This window comes from Tetrao urogallus (assembly GCF_951394365.1).
Source record: "Tetrao urogallus genome assembly, chromosome: 4".
Taxonomy (NCBI): Eukaryota; Metazoa; Chordata; class Aves; order Galliformes; family Phasianidae; genus Tetrao; species Tetrao urogallus.
The window spans coordinates 18,375,118-18,396,439 of record NC_136817.1 but is presented as its reverse complement, the minus strand read 5'-3'; the positions used below and the strand labels follow the sequence as shown (position 1 = coordinate 18,396,439).

General features: G+C 42.6%; 1 protein-coding gene across 5 annotated transcripts in view; it reads right to left on the bottom strand.

Annotated features, from left to right (window-relative positions):
• Positions 1-1,512: 1,512 nt before the first annotated feature.
• Positions 1,513-21,322, bottom strand: part of LEF1 (lymphoid enhancer binding factor 1) — a gene marked incomplete at both ends in the record, with an annotated part of 53,097 nt that continues 33,287 nt past the window's right edge. For 2 of the 5 annotated variants that reach the window (XM_079534399.1, XM_079534401.1), the window contains 4 exons: positions 1,513-1,592; positions 13,766-13,814; positions 17,578-17,685; positions 21,021-21,183. In XM_079534399.1, coding sequence (XP_079390525.1) covers positions 1,513-1,592; positions 13,766-13,814; positions 17,578-17,685; positions 21,021-21,183 — 400 coding nt within the window. Of the gene's footprint in view, positions 1,593-13,088; positions 13,124-13,765; positions 13,815-17,577; positions 17,686-21,020; positions 21,184-21,322 lie in introns of those variants that run through there. The other 3 variants (XM_079534400.1, XM_079534402.1, XM_079534403.1) reach the window with 2 other exon arrangements.

Sequence of the window (21,322 nt, the reverse complement as noted above, 5' to 3'; positions counted from 1 at the left end):
TAGGCAGCTACAAGACATTCAAGTATAGGCTCCTACTCCTTACATGGACATAGATAGCATCCAGAAAGAAGGGAATCCACAATCAACTTAAAACCACTTATGCATTCACTGAGATTTTTCAGTAGGAAAACTGGGATAGGGGGAGGCTGGTATTTCTAGTTGGGCCAATTCTAGCTGTGAAGGTAGCACTGGCTCTACCAATTCCTTCCTCTTCCTCTCTTCAGGAAGAAAAGTTCCATACAGACAAATCAAAACAGTGCATTTTCTACAAGGAGACACTGAGCCAAAAGCCTGCAGTCTTAGAAGTGACTGCACCTTTGCGGACTTGCATCTACTTTCTAGGGATTCATCTCTTCCAGGTGTGACTCGTTTCTTTCTTAAGCCAGACAAGTGACTTTTGTTTTATTACAAAGCTTTTATTAAAAAAAAACAAAAAACCAAACCAAAACAAAACAAAACAAAAAAACAAAAACAAAAACCCAAAATGCTCAGCACATTAACTCAAACTGGAATGACAAAAAAAAAAACAAACAGATTGACAGTATTTTTGGCCGAGGCTGTGCCTTACTATTTTAAAAAATGGGTACATCAATGCTCATTTCAACAACTGGCATAAAATCCCACTAACAGGCTAACAAAAACAGATACAAATACAGAACAATTGAAGTAATAATTCAAGTGCTGGGCTTTTTACAAGGAGAAGGGTGATGGGTGAGAAGGAGAACTCACTGCAGTCAGATTTGCTGGATGTATTGCTTATTTTTACAGAGGAGGTGATGCAAGACTGACATTGCTACTGACCAGCTGACTGTTGTTACATTTATTTAGTTCTATATGACACTGTATTATATAGACTGAGAGGCCACTATTTGTTACAAGTAGTTTAACAAAAAAGCCACCTTTTTTCCATACAGGCTTTTCCTCTGGCAGGAAAAAAAAAAAAAAAAAAAAAAAAAAAGGAAAATAAACCCCTTTATTTAAAAAGTAGTTCAGATTTTTGACAGTTGTTTAAAAGCTCATACCTAGTAAAATATACACCAAGGAAATTACAAACTAAAAGTTAAAATATGAAAGCATTCAAGTTTCTTAAAAAAGCTAAAACCAAAATTGATCCTGTCGCACCATTAAATAAAAAGAAGTTTTGAGTGTGTCGTCCTGGTCCAGGCAAATTCCATTCCTCGATGTGCTGTATGGGGCAGCGGTGCTCTAAGTTACTCTGTTGGCTGAAGCAGGCAGAGACAGCCACGCTACTTTGTTTGCTGACTCAACATGGACACAGATGAGACGAGGGCTTAAGAGTGCAAGGCAGAGGTGGAGTGAAGACAAAAGCTGCTCTGCTGACCCAGGAGCTTATTTGCTCTATTTATATCAGGGCTGGACCTCGTGATAGTGAAGGATTTTGGCAGTGATTGTCTTTATGATTCAGTGTCTTTAGCAGTGACATCAGGGTGAATGACATCCTGGACAGACTCCTTGGGGGTGGTCTGTGTGGATGAAGGACACACCTAGGGTTTAACAAGCTTCCATCTCCAGCAGGGGTCCTGGTGTCGCCGCCTTTGCTTTGCAAGTTGAGAAAGCATTTCTTTTCCCACCTACAGAGAAAGGAGAAAGAGAGAGAGAGACAGAGATAAATACTATATGAATTTTTTTTTTTTTTTTAAAAAAGCTCTTCAAAGAAGCTGTCCTGTGGGAAATATACAGTGATGGGTGACTGTTATGGTGCAGAGTATGACATACATTTGCAGTGTCCCACTTAAGTGCAGAGCATTGCTATTTGCAGTTGCTTGAAGTTTGCAAGATTATTCATGGTTTTGTTTTATGCAGGAAAGTACTTTGGATTGTAAGTAGGTGTCCTCAACAACTAGAAAGCATTTTTTACAGTTGTTTAGACGTTCAGCATATTACATAATTCCTTTCTGTAGTGGATTTAGTTTATCTATCTACAACATTTGACACAGATACCTGCTACAAAATCAGACATCCTCAGGCTTTAGCACTTACCACAGCAGTTAAGGTCAATTAAATCTCTAGTTCAGAGCCTCAAGCTCTGCTCTGTAGAAATGAAGCAATGCTGTCTTCTGAAAGCAGCTGGGCCAAGGAATGCTGTGGGAGAGACTTTCTGAACAGTGACCCTATGCTGAGGAGGACTCATTCTGCTCTCTGGCAATGCAGGGTACATCTTCCAGCTGCAGGCAGCCATCAGGCCTCTCACCCAGCAGCACGGTTCACTATTATTTTGGGCCTCGTTCTTATACCATATGAAAAGGCCAATAGCGCAAGCCTGTGGCTATTGATCCTTCCCTGTAGAGAGGTACTGTTCTTCAGCATTAGGTCTCTGGGTTACATCAGCTGACTTATGCAACTGCTGACTCAGCCGTCACCCTGCCCTTCTGACCCAGGGACTGCCTGGTGAGTCAGGCATTTTCCACAGATGGAATCCCATGGTTTTGGGATTAGCAGTATCTCAAAAAATTACGTGAGCCTCTAGGCCTCCAGGTACTGCCTACTGCCAAACAAGCAGGTCAAGGAACAGCTTTAAGGAATGACCGAAATTAGAACAGAAATGCAATTCAGTGGAGAAGGTGAGATGCACAAACTGCTTAGAGAAGATGCACTGCTGACACCTTGAATCATGCAAGGCAAGACAGAACAGGCTGATGAAGAAATTGGCTTTTTAAGCCACAACTTGAATTTCTGTTACCAGAATTTGCCAACTGTGTGTACCCTGTCATACTAATTGTAATAGAATGACCGAGCACATAGGAGCCACAAGCAGAAATAATCAGCGAATATTACAGCAGTACTACATAAACAAGGGCCATTTGTAACTGTGTCCCACCCCCTGCCCCCATGCCCTGTGGCTTGAGTGTAGGCCGTTGTAACACTTTTTCCCATACTGGTTTGAGTACTGCTACTGAATGAGGAGTTATAATGGCTCCAGGGTAGAAAATCCCCAAAACTCATTTTGGACCTTCTGAGTTTAGTGAGCACTAGATGAGAACCCAAAATCTTACTAAACAACTTGTCTGCTTGGTGGGAGCCACCTAGGTGACCACTGTTTGATGGAAGGGAAAAGCTGGAGGACAATGCATTTAGCTACAAAGACAGAAGGAACAAGCATGAGCTTTATATTAAGCTGTACTGCACAGCCTTAATTTGAGGGAGGATGCTCTTCCCCCAAATGCCACCATCCCTTGGTATGTAGTGAATGACTTTCACCTGCTGTCGGTAGGCCACAAAAGGACATTTAAAGCTGCTGTGGCCTCTTGAAACAGCACAGCTGAAAGTCCACTGGAAAACCAGCAGTTTCAACGGAGGTGGTCTGCACTGACTAATTCAGTTCCTATTTCCTCATAAAACCAGCACAAGTCCCAACTAAAAAAAGCCTTCTGAGCTTCCTGCTGCTTCTTTTTTTTTTTTTTAATTATTATTATTAAATAAATAAATAACTAGAAGAAGTAGCAGAGTGCTCCGTAACACATGTGGATCAAAGAGCTACGAAGGGCTCTACCTTTCCAAGGAGCACGAAAGAGGGGCCAAGCAAACAGCAGAGGAACACTGGGGAGAGCACCCTGCAGCTTTATATTTATTTTGTGCCTTTTCATCCCAGATTTTCAAAGGTTTGGTCCAGGTTGCTCTTCCTGGGAAGGTTTTCCTCTCAGTCTTACATGAAAACATTCAGCTTCCTGTTGAGGAATGGCCTTGAGGCGCCAGGCCAGTAGTTCACAGCAGTCTGATACAAGCGCTGTGATTCAGAGCTACTCCCCATTAGCAGCCAGGAATGTCTACTTCACTGAAGGAAATGAAATGCTCTTCTGTTGAGATGGTTCCCTGCCTCCTCCCCCCTTCCCTTACCAGCAAGCTGTCTTTGAAGTCAGGAGGTTAAAATAACGGCTGCGGCCTTGCTCTGGCCCTCGGCTTTCTCCACCAGTGGCCGGCACTTCTCTCTCATCCAAATGCCGCATCAGCAGCTGCTGCCTCTTTTCCACAACCTCTCCCTACGCCTAAGCAGCCTCCTTTCCAGTGGGGAGGTTGCAGATAGTACTCTAATCTGCGAGGGGTCAGGCACAGAGATTATTTGTAAGCAAATGCTGCAATACAGAAAATTACACATTGGCTATCCTGAAAACAGCATCTAGAACCCAGCCTTTTCCCAGCTGCTCATTACAGCTACACGCTGGAAATTGCTTCCACTGCTGATAAACTAAATAATACCTAAAAAATAGGAATGAGGACGGTGTTGCCTTACAGATAGAAAACAGGTCAAATCAGGATTCTTTTCAAGAAACCACAGGCATGAGCTGAGGAGACTGAAGACTTCCCACATCTAAGGCTTCACTGGGGGGCTGTAGCTGAAGTCTGGCCAAGCAAGGCATGCCCTAGCAAAGCCCAATCCACAAGCGAAGTCGGCGCAATCAAAGACTGCAATTACAGCTCCCTGGCTGCGGTTAGGCTTCAAAGAAAGTGCTGCAAGTCACATTTTACATATGTGAAGCCTTGAGCCTGAGCCACAATAGGAGGCACTGTCTGTGCCATTTGCATGTACATCTGACTGCAGGAGGAAAGAAAAAACGGCCTTCTCGAGTAAGAAACAGAAATAATATTCAATAAAAATTCAGTGTAACAAGAGAAGCCTTGCTACTGAAATGATACAGCTGCATTTTGGGAACCACTGCCATAAAAATAAAGTGTCCTAACAAGCCTGGGCTCAACAGCTGACGGCAGAAGCACCGGAGGGGGGTCAGAATTCCTCCCTACGCTTGGGAATGATGTGGATTGAAGGCTGGGTCTGCAAGGGCCTTGAGTTCCCCTTGCTTCTCCCATGGTTTTTCACTCATCTCCATTTGGTGGAACAAGGGAGAGGGGATTATGCAGATTCATCCAAGTGATGCTAATCAGCAGATGTTATGAAAGAGAGCTGAGCTTCTGGGCCTGGCCGGGGGAAAGCACTGAGTGAAAGAGATATCTGGCCCTTCACAGAAGGCAAGAGAAAATAGAAGTTCTCAACCAGCATTTTTTTCCTTCACCTTCCTTCAGCACAGTTTGTTCTCATGCAGTTGTAAAAAGATGCAAGACGACAGCAGTAACATGTACTAAAAAAAAAAAAAAAAAAAAAGCCAGTCTCCAAACCTGGGTTTTAATGCAGTACTTCAAACAACGTGGCAAGCTCAGGGATCCGACAACGGAAACTCATTTTCTTTTGAAGTCCCAAACGAACATGTTCGACTTGCTGCCAGCATGGATCCTGTACTCCCGAAACTTGAGTACGCAAAACGAGGCCATGATTTATCTGAAAGGTTCCCTCTGTTTGTGAAGCCCCTTTGTACGTTCCTCACAGCAGAGCCGTACAGAGGTTCAGGCGCTGCCGTCTGCTCCTCTTCCTGCCCAGCTGGGCCATGGTTTGTGAGGTTAGCCTAAACCAGAGCCTTGAAATGTTCTGGGCAAACAAAAACAAACACTCCACAACCTTTGTTGTTTCTAAACAAAAAAACACCTCCCAGCAAAACCCCAGTTGTTTTAGTAATCCGATTTGCTTCAGGGTCCCGCAGGCTATTGTAGCACATGGCTGGAGACCTACGGGAGAGAGGAAAAAGCCCTCTGCGAGAGCTGGGTGCCAGCAAGCACCAGAGGCATTTTTTTAAGCTGCCTTTGTTGCCGAAGAAATTAGAAAAAATTGTACTTTAAAACTGCAACAGATTCTGCCACGTTGAGGCTATGTCATTGGTAACGTTTTCTGTTCAGTTGTTACTGGGAGCAAGGATTCTTGCTATTGTAGCTTCAGCCCACTGCTGGTAACTGTGAGCAGGAGTCCAGCTACAAAATGCCCACTTGTGTTTCAGATGCACTGAAGTAGCTAAGGGAAGAGCTGTAACAGATCCCCCTTCAGTGGGTCTGAGAGCTCTTCTGAGCAGGCTGGTATGGCACCAGGGACACCCAGGTGTTCTGCAGCTCCCGCTTTGTTCAGCTGAACTCAGCAATGCCAAAGCAGGTGTGGCTCTTATCAAAGGCCCCCTGTGTAGGCAGTGTGAAACTAGAAGCTCTATCACTGAGCTACAATCTCATTCTAGAAGGCTCCCGACATGTTTTTCCTGTTGGGGGGCAGGTTCTGTGTAATAAAAACAGATTACCTCTAGACAGCAATCTCCAGCAGCTTCTTAAAGAAGATATACAAAAAATGGTCTGTAGATATACTAAAAGTGACCTGCAAGGGAGGAAAAAATAGGCTTGTGCCCTTCTGTATCTTTATAATACTCAGAAGATTAAGACAAAGCCCCTCTGCTCTCTGAAGAAATTGAATGAACTCACATCTAATTTTTCTCTAAAATAATGATAAAATTGTAAATGTTAAAGTGCCAAGAAAAGGGAAAGACATTTAGTCAGGACTTGGTGCCAGTGGTTTCTGTTTTGTTTTGGTTTGTTTGTTTTTAGAAAAAACCTCCACACCTTGTTTATTTTATAGACTGAGAGCTGGGAAGAGAGATCCATCTGTTCTAGGGGCGCTGAAATTGTTACTGCAGTTTTAATCTGTAAGTGAGAATTTTTTTTAAAAATAATGTATTTAGGGTTTCCTTTGTAGATCACCTTTTCTGCTGCCATTAAATATGGATTACACTTTATACTGTACAGGAAAGATAGTCTCAATATTTAAATCTGCAAATGTATGGGTAGAATCATTTAAATAGTCTCTTTTATACAACCAAAGGCAAGAGATGTAAGCAGAACATCTTCTTGAGTGTTACTGACTTCTACAGTCACACCCCCATAGGGCAGCACTACCAGGGTAAGACAGCTGTGCACAGAGACCACCGCAGAACTCGAACACATCAAGTTCCCTTTGATGCAATTACGTCTTCTCAGCAAAAAATCTCTAGTGGTCCGAAAAGACACAAGCCTCCTGCCGTGCATCTCAAAAGGCATGCATAGGGGGAGAAAACAACTAGTCAGCAAAACTCAGTCTCACCTAATAACAAGCAAATGCACGCACCTTAAAGCTAATTAACTATATACGGTTATTTTGGAAATAGCATTTTACCTCATGCAATTTCAGGTATCTCAGGGGTGAAGGAGAGAGAGCTCCCAAAAGTCCAGAGTTTAATTCTGATGCAACTAAATGTTCATGATGAAATCCGCATCTGACATTTGCAAGGAGGAAGCAACCTCAAAAGTTATGTCTCACTGCTCAGCTGAGCCTCCTTAGTTCCCTTAACCCACCAACCATGCATCAACAATGCATGCAACAGGAACACCCAGAGAGATGGTTCCTATTTCGCTCATCTGTACCTAACCCTGCCCACACACCAGTACCAATGACACCCTTGCACACATGCTTCCAACATCTACAAATGCTGGAAACTATGGCAGGAAGCTGCTGTTCTGAAAGGCTGGACTAAAATGTATTTTGTCTAACTGGCTGGTGGTTTCATGTTTATCTGGACAGACAGCAGTGCTTCAGCTGGTCCCGCTGTGAGCTTCCAGCCCTGCACAGCTTTCTAATTTGCACACTTTCAACTTTTTTATATGGTACAGTCTTACCAAGTGGGTAAGGGATCAGAGATTTTAAAGATAACTTGCATTAGAAGTCTTAAAGTGGAGGATTAAGGAACTGATGCTACTGAAGATTGGCTCTACTAGCAGTGACTTTTATGGTGTCAAAATCAGCAGGTCTTTGGTTTAGGTTTGTTCTTGTTTTTTGTCTTTGGGATGGGTGTTTCTGCACTCACATATAGCAAAAGATCTCCTCAATTCAATCACGTTCTGAAAGTCAGGCTGACAGAAACATAACACTGCTAGCTTGCTAGACGAGCTTTGACAAAACTGTATGTGAATACAATTCTGTTGAGTTAGAGGATAGATTACACCTAAAAAGAGTCTCAAGTAGCAAAGGCTTTTGACAGTGTTGTAACAACACATCAATCACTCATTTTCAATTATTTCATGTAAGTACACCACAAAGGGAAAATACAGTACAGAGATGAGTATTAGAATGCTCATTTGGATCAAAATCTTACAGCTTTCTTTATGAAATATTTTGCTTCCACAGTTTTCTCATGACCTCAGAATCCTTGGGCCAGTGCTAAGTTCACTGAATCTACCAACTTACACAGATTTCAGCCCGAGAAGAATGGTGCCTCAGCAGTCTACTCCCTGTCCCCACCCTGTCCCACAGGAAGGCTGTTAGAACAATATCATTCCTTCTTTCTAGCCCAAGCCTCCTACTGCTAACACCTTAGAAGAGAAATGATACTGCTGTTTAACTTCTTGTAAATGTGACTGACTTGAAGAATCTCTGACTTCACAGCAGCATCTGCAGCTCACACGGACAAAACAAACAGGCTCTGGGCATTCACTGCTGAGTTACCCACCTCTGCTCTTTGCCAGTTTAAAACTGGAAACGCTGAGTCTGTAGCTGAGCTTGTTAAACGCTTTGGTTGCAAAAACTAACCTTTTTAAGTACTTGCAATATTCTCTTGTTTTGTCAATCTGGTGTCTATGTTAACTGTCTGAAAACGTTCTGCTCTTTTTTATTTAGGAAACTCATGCTTGGCCACTGTGGTGGCTTGCTCTTATCTCTCCTGTAGTTGCTGACTGCCTCCAAAACTGCCTTCATACCCTCCCTCCCCACCCGTGTTTCACAGGCTGGAAAAGGGGAAACTGCATATGCTCTGCCACATCTCCCCCAGCAGGTGTCAGTGCCCTTCTGTACCTGCCACACAAACAGCAGGCAGCTTTCCTTTGGGTGTTTTTCTTGATGTCACAGAGCCTGAAAGAACGGACTTTTCCCTGTTTGCCCTGGATGGATCAGCATTAGGTTGAAATCAGTTGCAGGAGGGGATATATATATAGCCCTGTGTGAGGGCCATACCCCTTGTCTTTGAAAATTTCTAAAAGGTTGAAGTTAACTGTAGTTAGTAACTGTTTTGATAATTTAAGTATTTAAATCCATCAAACGTTCTTTGTTTTTCACTCTCCTCATTTTCCTTTTTATAAATTCCTCCAGTGATTACAGATATGTTATAGCCAACGTGGCCCAAATACCTCTTGTGACTTTTTCTGAAGCTGGGAGAAGCTTCGTGAAGCATTAGCCATCAAAGAGGCCATGTCTGCGCCAGTCACTCTAACTACTGTAAGATGCTATACTGTAGTAGTCACACAGTCCGAAGGGGAAAGCAGCAAACTAATTGCTTTCAGTAGCAGTTAGTCACAGTTAATCCTGCTTGGGACAAGGGAACGCCCTACTGTTGAGGTGCCCTTTTTGCTTTTCTCTCAGGTGACAGAAGGTGACACATTTGAAGCATTTCTTTCCTGACCTCTTGCCTATTTTGAAGAATTCTATTTATAGGCAGAATAGGGAACAGGGAAACATGGATCAGCACATGTGTATCTTAAAGCAAACCAGGACAAGTCCCTGCACCACCATCACCACAAACGCTGACTTCTGCACAGACCCTCCAGGCTGTGTCAAGTTTCCCAACAGGAAAGGGCTATGTATAGGAGCAGGAGTAGTTTGAAATGAAAAAAACAACTAGCAGGAATTTCAAGAGCACTGGACAAGCCATGTTATTAAACATATGCCTCAGAAAACAAGGTACCACGTTCCCTCTGCATCTCTTATCTAGGCCAGTGGCTGGAAGCTCATGGTCAACGATGACCGCAGTCATCAGATGGTTCTTTTCCACAGTATATGCTTGCTGTAGATCAGTCCACTTTATACTCTTTCACAACCTAACTCTTTTGCTTCTAAGTTGCAAGCGAAAGATAAACCTACCATAGACTTCTTACAACACCATCCAAATTTTCTCCTGCACAGAATTTAGGCTTTAATTTCCATCTAGGAGATTTGAAATATTACAGGTTATTCATTGTTTCAAATTAAACATTCTTAATCTGATCCTTCTAAGTGCTTCTGATTCTAAATCAACATTAGTCAAGTTACCTTCTTTTTGAAAACTTTGCCAATCTAAGTGCTAATTGTGATTGCATTCTGCAAGCCACATATACACTTCTCACAGGTTTTCAAATGTCTGTTACACTTCCCTGTCGCTCTTACTAGCCCTTGAAGATATGCCAAAACACAATGTTAAATAATGTAGCTTGTGAGGACTTCCCAATTGCATCCTGCCACATGTCAAACGATGTTGCTTTTTGTAATTACCCTACACTGCAAGTCAGTAAAAGTTAACTATTTATTAGGGGGATTTTTGTTAGCACCCTTCAACTTCCTCAATGATTTATAAATAGCCATGAGATGCTACAGTATCAGTTTTTCTTCTCAAAGGTCAAAGCAAGGAATCAGAAATCATCACTTCTGACATAGAACTGCTCCCATTTACAAGCTGTGTTTAAAACAAAAAGCACCCCACCTTTCCGAAAGGTACTCAACAGGCAGTTTTTACATTGTCTTAGCTCTCTTCATTTTCCTTTCTTCCTGGCCTCTCCCAAACTCATTTTTACCATTGTTGGTCTACTCTCTACTCTCAGTTGACTTTAGAAGGAGGTAAGAAGGGATACTTCTTCAATAAATGCAAGTTATTTTGAGCACTATATACAGTATTGTGTTGGGCCGTGTGAACCAAAGACAAATGGGGACAGTTCTGCAGCTCTTCAAGAATGGCCACATGCTTTGGAGTATTCCAAGGTAAGTTACCAAGGGCTAGAGTACCAGGTCACAGCATTCCTAAAACTCTCTATTATTAAAGCACTTTTACAAATGCAGGCTGGAGAGCACAGTGGAGCTCAGTTAAATCCTAACTATGGCAGTGAAGCCGTAAGGAGCTCGCTGTTGTGTACAACTCTGAGAAGAGGAGCAACTTATGCTACCATCTTGCTTTCACTGCTCAAATGATAAGCAAGCCAAAAAGCTGATTGGAGGTCTATCTTAAAAATCACTTATGTCCTGTAGCGTTCATGGACCGAAAAAAAAAACCCAACCCAAACTTTCACAGTCTCTTAAATCATTTCTGTTTGCATGTCTCTTCCGTTACTTCCCTCTGAACATCCCACCACATAACCCTCCCACCATTTCATCCTTCTCACGTCACGGTAATTACAGCTCTGGCTCATCTCCTTTGTGCCGCATCTCGAGATTCTTTCTTTGGTCTTGCCACCTACTCATTTCTGATTCTTCTCAGATAACAGAACGCTTGTCTCCTTCCCAGACCTCCCACCTCCTTCCCCCTCTTCCTTACACCAGCCATACGAGTAAGGAAGCCCATGTTTTCCTGTCTCCAAGAGTTCTTTGTGCTCACTGGAAGGCATTCCCAAATTTATCATCTCCATCCAGTGAAGACTACAACAGCTCTGCTGTGGGCCTGGTAAAATATTACGCTTGTGGGCAAAACATTCCTTGGATTAGGCTTGCAAAGGGCAATAGTCTTAACCTTCAGAAGTTTACTTTGAAGTCTGGCCGATTCAGGTTCCCTAATTCATTCTGTGTTTTTCCTTCCAGCTAGAGCACATCTGTATGTCTCAGTGGAGACATACAGTCATTCACTCAGCATCCAATGTTTGTGAGGCCACTGATGCATGCAAATATGGAGCCCACAGCACCTTCCCAGTCAGTGGGAGAAGGTGCCTGCTATTCCCACACTTCATTGTGTACATTGTGTGAGGACACACAGATATCACAAGTTTCCACACTACTACAGAGCTCAACGGAAGGGAGGAAGAGGGGTGGAAGTTAAAGAAAAGAAAGCCCACATACTCAGAACATTCCTCATCTTTTATTTCTACTAATGTGCTACTATAGAAAATGCAAAGAGACTTTAGTAAGAGTAGTTCAGTGTAGGCAAAGCAGCCATTCCTTAATTGTAATGTGTCCAAGAAACCAAACATTTCTCAGATTTTACCTGTCATGCTAAACTTAATGGTATTCTAATTAGTTTCTGTGCATTAACTCAGATATGCCAACACAAAAATGCCCAAACACAATGTTAAAATGATTGCCCATCATACATATGATGTTCATTGGTACTGCATTAACATTGAAGGGAAAAAATACTCAAAACAAACATGGTCCAGGGCACCTAATCTGAAGTACCAATGGTAAACTCAAGGCTGAAGCACAGAAGAGACCTGAGCTGTGCTGCCTGGCTGCTGGGTGCCGTTCTGCACAGAGCAAAGCCAGCGTGGCTTCCCCTGGCTGGAAGTCAGAGCGGAGGGGGAGGCAGCAGGAGGCCACTTTGCAGACTGCTCCAGGTGCCAAGGGGATCGCGTGGTCAAACAAGTGAGGAGTGGAGAGGAAGAACCCATTTCATTCCTAATGCATACAGATGTGTAGAGAGTGTTACTTTTGCACGGCTCCTGGAACTCTCAGGGATCTCCCAAGAGCAGTGTGGGTTAATTAGACTGTGTGGAAGTCGCTATTATTTTAAATGAACTCCACTCCTACTAGAAAACATATCTCACTGGCAGGAGGACAAAAACCAGCCTTCCAACACAAACACTGAGAAATGAGAATCTTTCTATGTGCTCTCACAGCCCAGCTTGGCGGTGTTACTGCCTATGTGTAACAACGACTCCCTTCACCCTCCTCGAAGATGATATAAAGAGAGAAAACACACACCGGAACTACAACAAAAAGAACCCCACTCTGCCAAAATATTGCTGTGCAATCAAGGGAGACATTTTTGATACAACTGGAACACAGTCCCATGTTCTTAGCAGGTATGTTGTTAGTATACAGGTGAATAAATTACAAGAACGGTGTGCCTAGCCAGCCAGTGTCAGCACAGAAAACGCGCTCCAAAGCCAGCTTCTAGACCACGTGTTGGGAACTGCAGCATTCTGCTGGCTGGGATGGTTTGCACTGCTTAATAAACCCAACCCTGTGCTTCAAAGGCAGACTTCAGCAAGTCAGTGAGGTACGGTCAGTTTGGAAATACTGAGGTTAAGAAGTGAAATGGTGAACACCTAATAATAATCTATTGATAGCCGGTATAAAAACCATCAGAAGTTGAAGTAACATTAGCTTTGGGATATGATACTTCTGCCATTTTTGCTAAATCCATATTATTGCAGAAAATTGATAAGAAAGCTCATTTTACAAATCAGTTTTATCAGGAAAGCTTTAGAGATGTTCTTACCATGCTTCAGATGTAGGCAGCTGTCATTCTGGGGCCTGTACCTGTAGAAGATTGTTTTCCTTTAACAAATTTCTGTTACAGAGTTTTTGCACATTCCAAATAAGTTTGTTTGCTACAGCATAACATTTTTTTTTTTTGGTGTGTGTTTTTATTTTTTCGTTTTTCTTTTCATGGTTCTTATACCAGCCATTTTTGTTGGGGGAAACAGTTTCTCTTGCTGTATTTTAAAGGCAAAGAGGAGACCTCACTGATGCTTTTAGCCAGCCTACCAGGCAGCTGTTAGTGTACACAGAAACGTAAAATATGGTTGATAAAAACTAAAGTATCTACAAAAAGGTCAGTGTGAATTTTTCAGCGTCCAGTAATCCCACGCGACATTTGAGAGGTTGAGTCTAAGGATGATGCAACACTGACTGGGGAGAAAAGCAAAGGTAAAGTAAAGCACGACAGCAATTGCAGCAACGAGTAACTTCAGACACAGATGTTGTGTAGTCAGGAAAGGCGTAAAGGAAAGGAAACAAGTTCTGTGTGCATTTTTACAAGCTCACATTCAAAGTGAAGTATCTTTTAAAGAAGATCAGAAGCAAGTGTTAGAGAGCAGCGTGTAAAAATTAAATAGTGTGAGCCTTGGTTTCTGAAATACAGGTGATGTAAGTACTAAGTAAGAGCTGGACATTGCCTACCTGATGCTGATTCCTGCAACTTTTCTCTCTTCCTCTTCTTTTTCTTCCCCTGCAAAACAGGTGATGTTACCACACCATCACATACAAACATTGTATTTTTGCCCTCCTTGCCTCACACCATAGAAAGAAAAGCTATCTGGACACTGAGAAAGCAGTTAGGAAAAAAACACAATTGTTTTGGGGGTAGCTAAACCTTTCACTGTTTCAGTGGTAATGAGGGCGTTGCTCCCAGTATCTAAGGAGAAATATGAACACGAGCAATACACATTTTTGTATCTAAATGGAGTTACAATTTCTGGCACCTCTTCAACTAACACTGGCAGCCGCAAGCATCTAAAAGACTTCTCATGCTTAATAAACTGATGACACATACGCTGATATCCTAATTTATGAGTCTTACAAGAGTTCTTCACACATGCAGATACTCACACTGTAATACATGGCAACAGCAGACAGGGTGCTGAAAATACCTAGGACAACCACAACTTGCCCCCAGGGTGCAAACCAGCCAACTACAACCGTTCTGATAATGCCTGTATCTTAACAAAGGCCAAGTCTTGTATGGCCATGCCTGCAGTGAGGAGTGTCCCACACAAATAACAGGCTGGTGTGCAGTGAGAGGCCTCAGCGTGAGTGAGGGCAGGACAGGAATGGCCGCCAGGCAGCTGTCTGTCTTGGCCACCACGCTGGCACCAGTGTGTCAGCACAGCCATCGTGCCAACCCACACACAGAATCAGCCTTCCCTCACGCCCCCGGCTATCAAAAAGTCCAGAGTGCCTGGGTCGCATGGGCTGTCAGAGAACAAAGGATCAGCTCAGACCCACAATTTTAAACCTCAGTCATCCTGTATCGCCCTAATTGCCACCCTGACATTCTTCCACATGACTTCTCCTTATTGCTCTGTATTTGCAGTCTTCTCAGTCACAGCTTTTTACTGAGGGAAACGAGAAGGAAAGGGAAGAGAAAAGGGAGAAGGGAAAAGGGAAAAAAAGAAAGGCAGGAGAAAGGGCAGGCGAAGAGGAAAGGAAAGGGGAAAAGGAAGGGGAGAAAGGGTTAGGGTAGGGAAAGGGAAATGGAAAGAAGGAGAAGGAGAAGGAGATGGAGAAGGAGAGAAAAGAGAAAAAGAGAAAAGAGAAAAGAAAAGAGAACTAAGAGAAGGGAATGGAAGGGAAAGGAAGGGAAGGGAAGGCAAAAGGAGAAAAGGCAAAAGGAAAAGGAAAAGGAAAAGGAAAAGGAAAAGGAAAAGGAAAAGGAAAAGGAAAAGGAAAAGGAAAAGGAAAAGGAAAAGGAAGAGGAAGAGGAAGAGGAAAAGGAAGAGGAAGAGGAAGAGGAAGAGGAAGAGGAAAAGGAAAAGGAAAAGGAAAAGGAAAAGGAAAAGGAAAAGGAAAAGGAAAAGGAAAAGGAAGAGAAGAAAAGAAAAAAAGAAAAAAGGAGAAGAAATGAAAAGTAAAAAAGAAGAGAGAGAAACAAAGAATGGAAAAGAAAAGAAAGAAAAAATGAAAAAGTCATATCCACATATATTTTAAGAAAGCATTCAGGCTGCAGGAGAGGCTCTAGCAGATGAGCTCTGGCAAACCTTGCTGCAGAGGCAGTGTGTGGGAGTGTAACTTGCTGTCCCCCCATGTCCTCCCCACCAGAGGAGCTCCTGAGGCTGGCAGCTGCACTGGGCAAAACCTTGTGAATGAACTCCCAAAGACAGAACCACAGCAAGGAATCACAAAGCAGATTTGTGGAGCTCAGGGAAATTCAAAGCAACGTGCTTTATCATGTAAGCACCCGGACAATGCTTTTTCACTGTACTGCATACTGAAATGTCCTGAGAGCTGATTTGAGATCCATCTACGATATCAGAATTTAAAGGATAAAAGGAAAAGGCTGAGCTGAAAGCTAATTGTCAGCATTCCCAAAAGAAGTAGCTTGTGACACTTGGAGGGACTACGTTGGATGTCAGTAATAAAAAACATTAATAAGTACCCAGAAATTGACAACATAAGTCATCCCCAAGTCACTTTTAACTTTGAAAATACTGCAACAATCTCTCTGCTAAATCAGTAGTGTCATTTTTGACTGCAAGTTGGCAAAAATGAAGGAAAATTATGATGACTTAGACCCCAAAAGGATTCAGTGACAAACTGCGATCAACTCTGATCGCCTTCTCACCACTGTTGCAACAAGTGCTGGCATTTCTGGAGAGGCAGAGAGGGCTGCGGGAGGAACGCTAGCTGTAATATATAGGACTGGAGCACGTCAGAGCTGCACTGCTACACAGGATATAAGTAGGAAGCACATCAAAGAGAGAATTCTTGTGTGCCATCTTATACCCTCAAAATGTCTGTCAGTGTGTGTAAGAAACAGCAGGCCCACTGCTCATGCTGTATGTGCATGTGGTGTGTGCTGTGGCAAAATACATTGGGTTCGTGAAGCCAATATGCCTGACCATCACAGGACAGTCCCTGTTCCCTAGGTAAATGTAAGCTACCAAAAAGTACCTTTCTGGCACTTTAAAGGCCAACCACCACAGGGAAAGCTGAGGGCAAGTAAAGCGTGAGCTGGCACCGCTGTGAAGTACTCTGATTTTCCAGCAAGTAATTTCAAGACAACTGAAGTCCCCTTGCTGCAGAGACGTTTCAGCAAGGCTGTGTTTGTTCCCAGGTGCATTTCAAAACAGATCTGTTGACATGGTCTTGGTTACTTGAAATAAACCCCACCTGCATAAGGTCATGACAGCTCATGTGCTAGGAAAAAAGACTATAAAACAGACAGAAACAGGCTGCCAGTGCTTACAGCAACATCTGTGCTTACAGAACTGGGCATGGATGTGAGCAAGACCAAGGCTTTTGCTTCACAGATGATCACACAGTTTCTGTGTCAATACTTTCCACGCCAAAAATCTCCCTTAGAGACTCAGGCTTACAACAAAAAACTTCGTTTAAGCTGAGCAGTCACTGTGCTGCATTGGAAACGTTGGGTACTTCTGCAGTCCCTGTTAATGCTGCATTCAGGTGCCTCAAAATCTTCAACATCCAGAAGACATCACTGAAACAGAAAATGCTATTGTCCACCCAATACAGATGGGAAACTAATCCAGATACAGTGTGTACACTTCCTATCACAGTAAATGTCCAGTTGATAGGGGACAGAAAGGAGCCAAGATCTTGGGCTGGGGTCAGTCTCTAAGGACTGTGGCTTTCGAACTATGTAACACACAACTCCCCTGACTGCACATAGAGAGAACAATTGTGTAGTCGTGTAGTGTGAGCCAATGCAGTGTGACAGTAGTGCTTGTTTGATATTTAATTATAAAAAATGAGTGTTAAAAAAAAACTTTGTTAAATTTTTTAGCTTTTCTGAATTGTATAAAAGCAAAATCTATTGTAAGGTTTATTTATACAGGTCTTCCAGGCTTTATTTCAGACATGGACCATCCTGAATTACTTTCAACTAAAGTTCACCGTGCAGCAATTCCCCTGGCTTTTGTTCTCCTGAAAGGGAGGTGCCCCTTTTTTTTTAGCTCAGAAGATTTCTGGATATAAAGTAATCACATGACATTATGGAAAGTTCAGCTTTCAGATTGCACTGTCAATTGGCTTAGAAGAACTTTCTGTGTTAAGTTTTCCCCTCAAAAATAGTGACCATCGTAAGATGCATCTCAACAACAACATCTCCGAATCTCTAGATGTATGAAGTGCAAACAAATACCAGGCTTATGTTTGCCCACCATCCCTTCTTATCAGAGCTTTCCACAAGTTACATGTCAAAAAAGAAAAAGAAGGAAGTTACTTTGAAAAGAACCTTCAAGAGAGCGACTTACGTAGTTGTCTCTTGCAGACCAGCCTGGATAAAGCTGCATGTGTAGCTGCCTTTCTTTACGAGCTAGTTCATAATATTTTGCTTGTTCTTCACGAGAGAGAGCATGCCACTGTAAGCCAAATAAACACAGCATTAGACCAGGAAATAACTCATACCTAAGCAACAGATGACACGAACAAGTATTTTTGTGACTTTGATTTGGTCCTTCTCCATTGCAAAAATGAAATTCATTAGCAGTTACAAGCACCCATGTTTATTAAACAACTTTCAGGCATTTGTCAACTCTGTAACTGCCAACTGCCTTGAGCAAGACAAAAATCACTTATGGAAACAGGGCTAACCGTATAATCCGTTCAAAGAACCATGTTCTCCCAACATGACACAGGCACACACAAAAGCAAAAAATATTCTAGTTCTTGACAAAAACCAGCAGGTTCGTGCTGCTTTTAAAGGGCACTGAGCTCCCCAGCACAGAAGGGTTTGCTGTCTTGCTTTGAAGCAGCTGCATGCAGGTCTTCATTGTCACAAAGGGCTCTCAAAGCATCAACAGGCTCCTGTTCCAAGATCAACTTCTCCACACTGAGCTCCAAGGTACCCGCCTTCTGCTTTCTTGTGGTTGTAACAGGAGAAAATGGCAACTGCAAAAAGTTTCTAAGAAACAAACCCCACAGAACTGTAGTCTTCCAAATGACGAGTTGACCTCTGTGGCCAATAAAGGATAAATTTAATATAAAATAAATCCTGCTCTTTTTACCTAATTTAAAAAACAACAAACTAAACCGAAACCCTGCACAGGGGAAAAGGCACCATGCTACCTAATCATTTTGTAGTTGTTGAAACATCTATAATAGACCTGAGCTAAAAAGACAAAAGGAGTTTTAGTTAGAAGCAGTTCACTGCTGCAGCTTTCAGTGTCTTGTTTGACATCGATGATGTGCACTGGTACAGACAGCGATAGTGATGCAGGATGCATTATAAAAAGAAAGGTACTATAAACATGAAATCAGCGAGGCACTCATGCAAGAATAATTTACAGAATCACGATTTCAGGTCCAATCACATCTGATTTTCAATACCGTTTTGTTATATGTCAGAAGATGTGAACTACAGGGCTGGTCTGCCTTGACTTGGCAAGTTCGATGTGTTACTGAGAGCAGAGCAGCTCAGCCTATTTGCAGCTCTCATACTCCACACATGCATTCCAAAACTGGAAGGTTCTGAGCATTTTTCACTTGTGTCTAAGCAGTCAACATCAGGTAATGCAACAGAAGCCCAGTTACAACTGTGAAACAAATTCCACACAAGCAACTGAGGCAGCCAAATTTCTGTATGGGACAAGAAGGGTCAGACTGCCTCTGTGACAGGTGGAACATTTCTGGTTCAGTGTGAATGAAGTGAAAAACCTCAAGAAAATAAGATAAGGTGACACCCTCTTTTTCTACAGATATAGTTCACTGGTACCAAGAGGACAGACAGAGAACAGCTGCCTTACCAGAAATGTAAAGGTAAAACGTTTAAGAATGGAAACTTAATTTTCCATTCAGCACATTGTTGGAAGTTTTTACAGGTTATATGGAGTTTTTCTGTAGCTGCCTGGCCCATTCTTCTCCATTTTCTAGTGTCACTTGTTCTTAGAGTTACAAAACTGCTCCTTGTATGGCAATGCTGCCAGTCTTTCATTTCTTGCTGGCTTCAGTGCCTACATTTAAAACCCTCTGAGCTAGTGAAGAGCAAAACTGGGATTCCAAAACATGCAGAGAAAGCTCTGGGTTAGAAGGCTTTTTCTTAGAAGTTGGCATCCTTCCATACTGCAGACCTGGAAGGCGCGTAAGGCCACCATTTCGCTGAGAGTGTTTTATGCTTTGACCATTGCTGGGTGTGAAGAAGTGCTGAGCTAAGACCTAGAACCAGAGGCAAAGGGGTGGGAGGAGAGAAAGAAGCTCTCCTTGGTTAAAGATGAGGATTTCCTATGTTGGACTTTCTGACTAATTGATGGCATCAGAGGGCTCAGCAGCACGCAAGGTGTCAGCTCCTGAGAACAGAGGCTCCTGTTCCAAAGTGGCACAGAGTACAGAGAACAGGGAAGAGGATGACTGAAAACAAAACGTTCGACAATAATTAATCTCCAAGCAATTATACGGGATAAGAAGTACATTTGTACCACAGAACCTGAAGTACTTTTACGGAAATAGAAGTCAAAGCAATGGAAAAAGCATTGAGCAGAGCAGTGAGGTTTGATTCATTAGCAAAATGGAGACACATAAGCCACTGCCATCATTCAGGCCAAGACATACTCAGCAACTAAGACGAAGCACTAAGAGAATGAGAATGAAAATACAATCATAGGGAGCTGCATGCAAGAATGGAAGATATAAGCACTGAGATGTCATTTAAGAAGAAGCAACAAAAACATCAGAGAGAAAGAAGAACCAAAGGAACCAGGATAAGTAACAAGAAATTTTTGCATTGTTTGAGAGGGAGAAAAAAATCTTCAGAGGGCTAAAATTGTGCACTGACTTCCCACTTAAAAGCACAGGGCTTCCAGGGAGTTTTAGAGCCTCTTGATACTGACCTAACAAGTGGTCAAAAAAAGGCGTTCACTGAGCAAGACAATTTGAAGAATCCATACTTGCTATTACAAATGTTGTCTCTTTTTAAATTTTTGGTTTTTAAAATTTTGGTGCTAAAATGGGTGATTATCTATGCTGCATTCCCTTTGGAAGAACAATACTTAACACTATGTAATACTTAACAATACTTACACTGAGCATCAAGTTTGTAATTGTGGGTTGGCCTTCATTTTTCAGCGTATGGATAGGAGAAAACAAGCCTACAGTGCCACAAAAGCAAATGGCTCTCAGCAAGGCTACTGAGAGACTCTGGGACATGTGCTGTGACCATCAGTATTCGGCTGGTGACTTCAGTCAACATCTGAGTCCCTGAGACTCTGAGAAGTCCCTGAGAAAGCTGAGGAAACCAGTGCTTGTAGAGCACGTGTGGGACTGAATGACTTCCTCAGGTCCCTCCCAGTCTCCATGCTTTTACAGCCAGACCTGCACCGCATTCATTTTTCACTTCCATCTCTGTTGGCATTCAGCACTTATCTTTGAATGAGCCCCTCCTGATGGATGCCAGCCTAAAGGAGGACCTAGAAGGTGATCTGAATGTTCCTTCCACGTGTGGATGAGAGTATTTCTCGCCTGAGGTGCTGACATGTGACACGAATGGAACAGACATCAATTAGATGATGAGACTAACTCCAAAGAAAAGAAAAAAAATCAAGTCACTGCTTTTATTTTTAGTCACCTGTTTTATCTTCTACAGCTAATTTGATAGTTGCACATTAGTTAGCACCTCAAGCAGAAAGCGAGCCATCACACTCACTAAAGGGAAACACACAAATTAGCAGCACCCGTGAGCGCACACACACCCTTCTGTACATACCCTTCTGCCAAGAATCTGGTTGATAGCTGCGCTTTCTTTCAGAGTACACTCTGCTACAACGTTCGCTCTCATTTCTTTCATGTACAACATGAAAGCATTCAGAGGTTTCTTAATATGAGGTCTTTTTGGCTCTTGTTCTTTTCTCTGTTCGTGCTGAGGCTTCCTAAAACGTGGTGGGGGAAGGGGGAAAGAGGGAAAAAAAGCATCTATTTACCTTCAGCCTAAAAAAAACCCAAACCCAATGGAAATTTCCAATCAGTGGTTACAGTAGCAAATAACTGGTAAGAATCTGGATTTCAGTG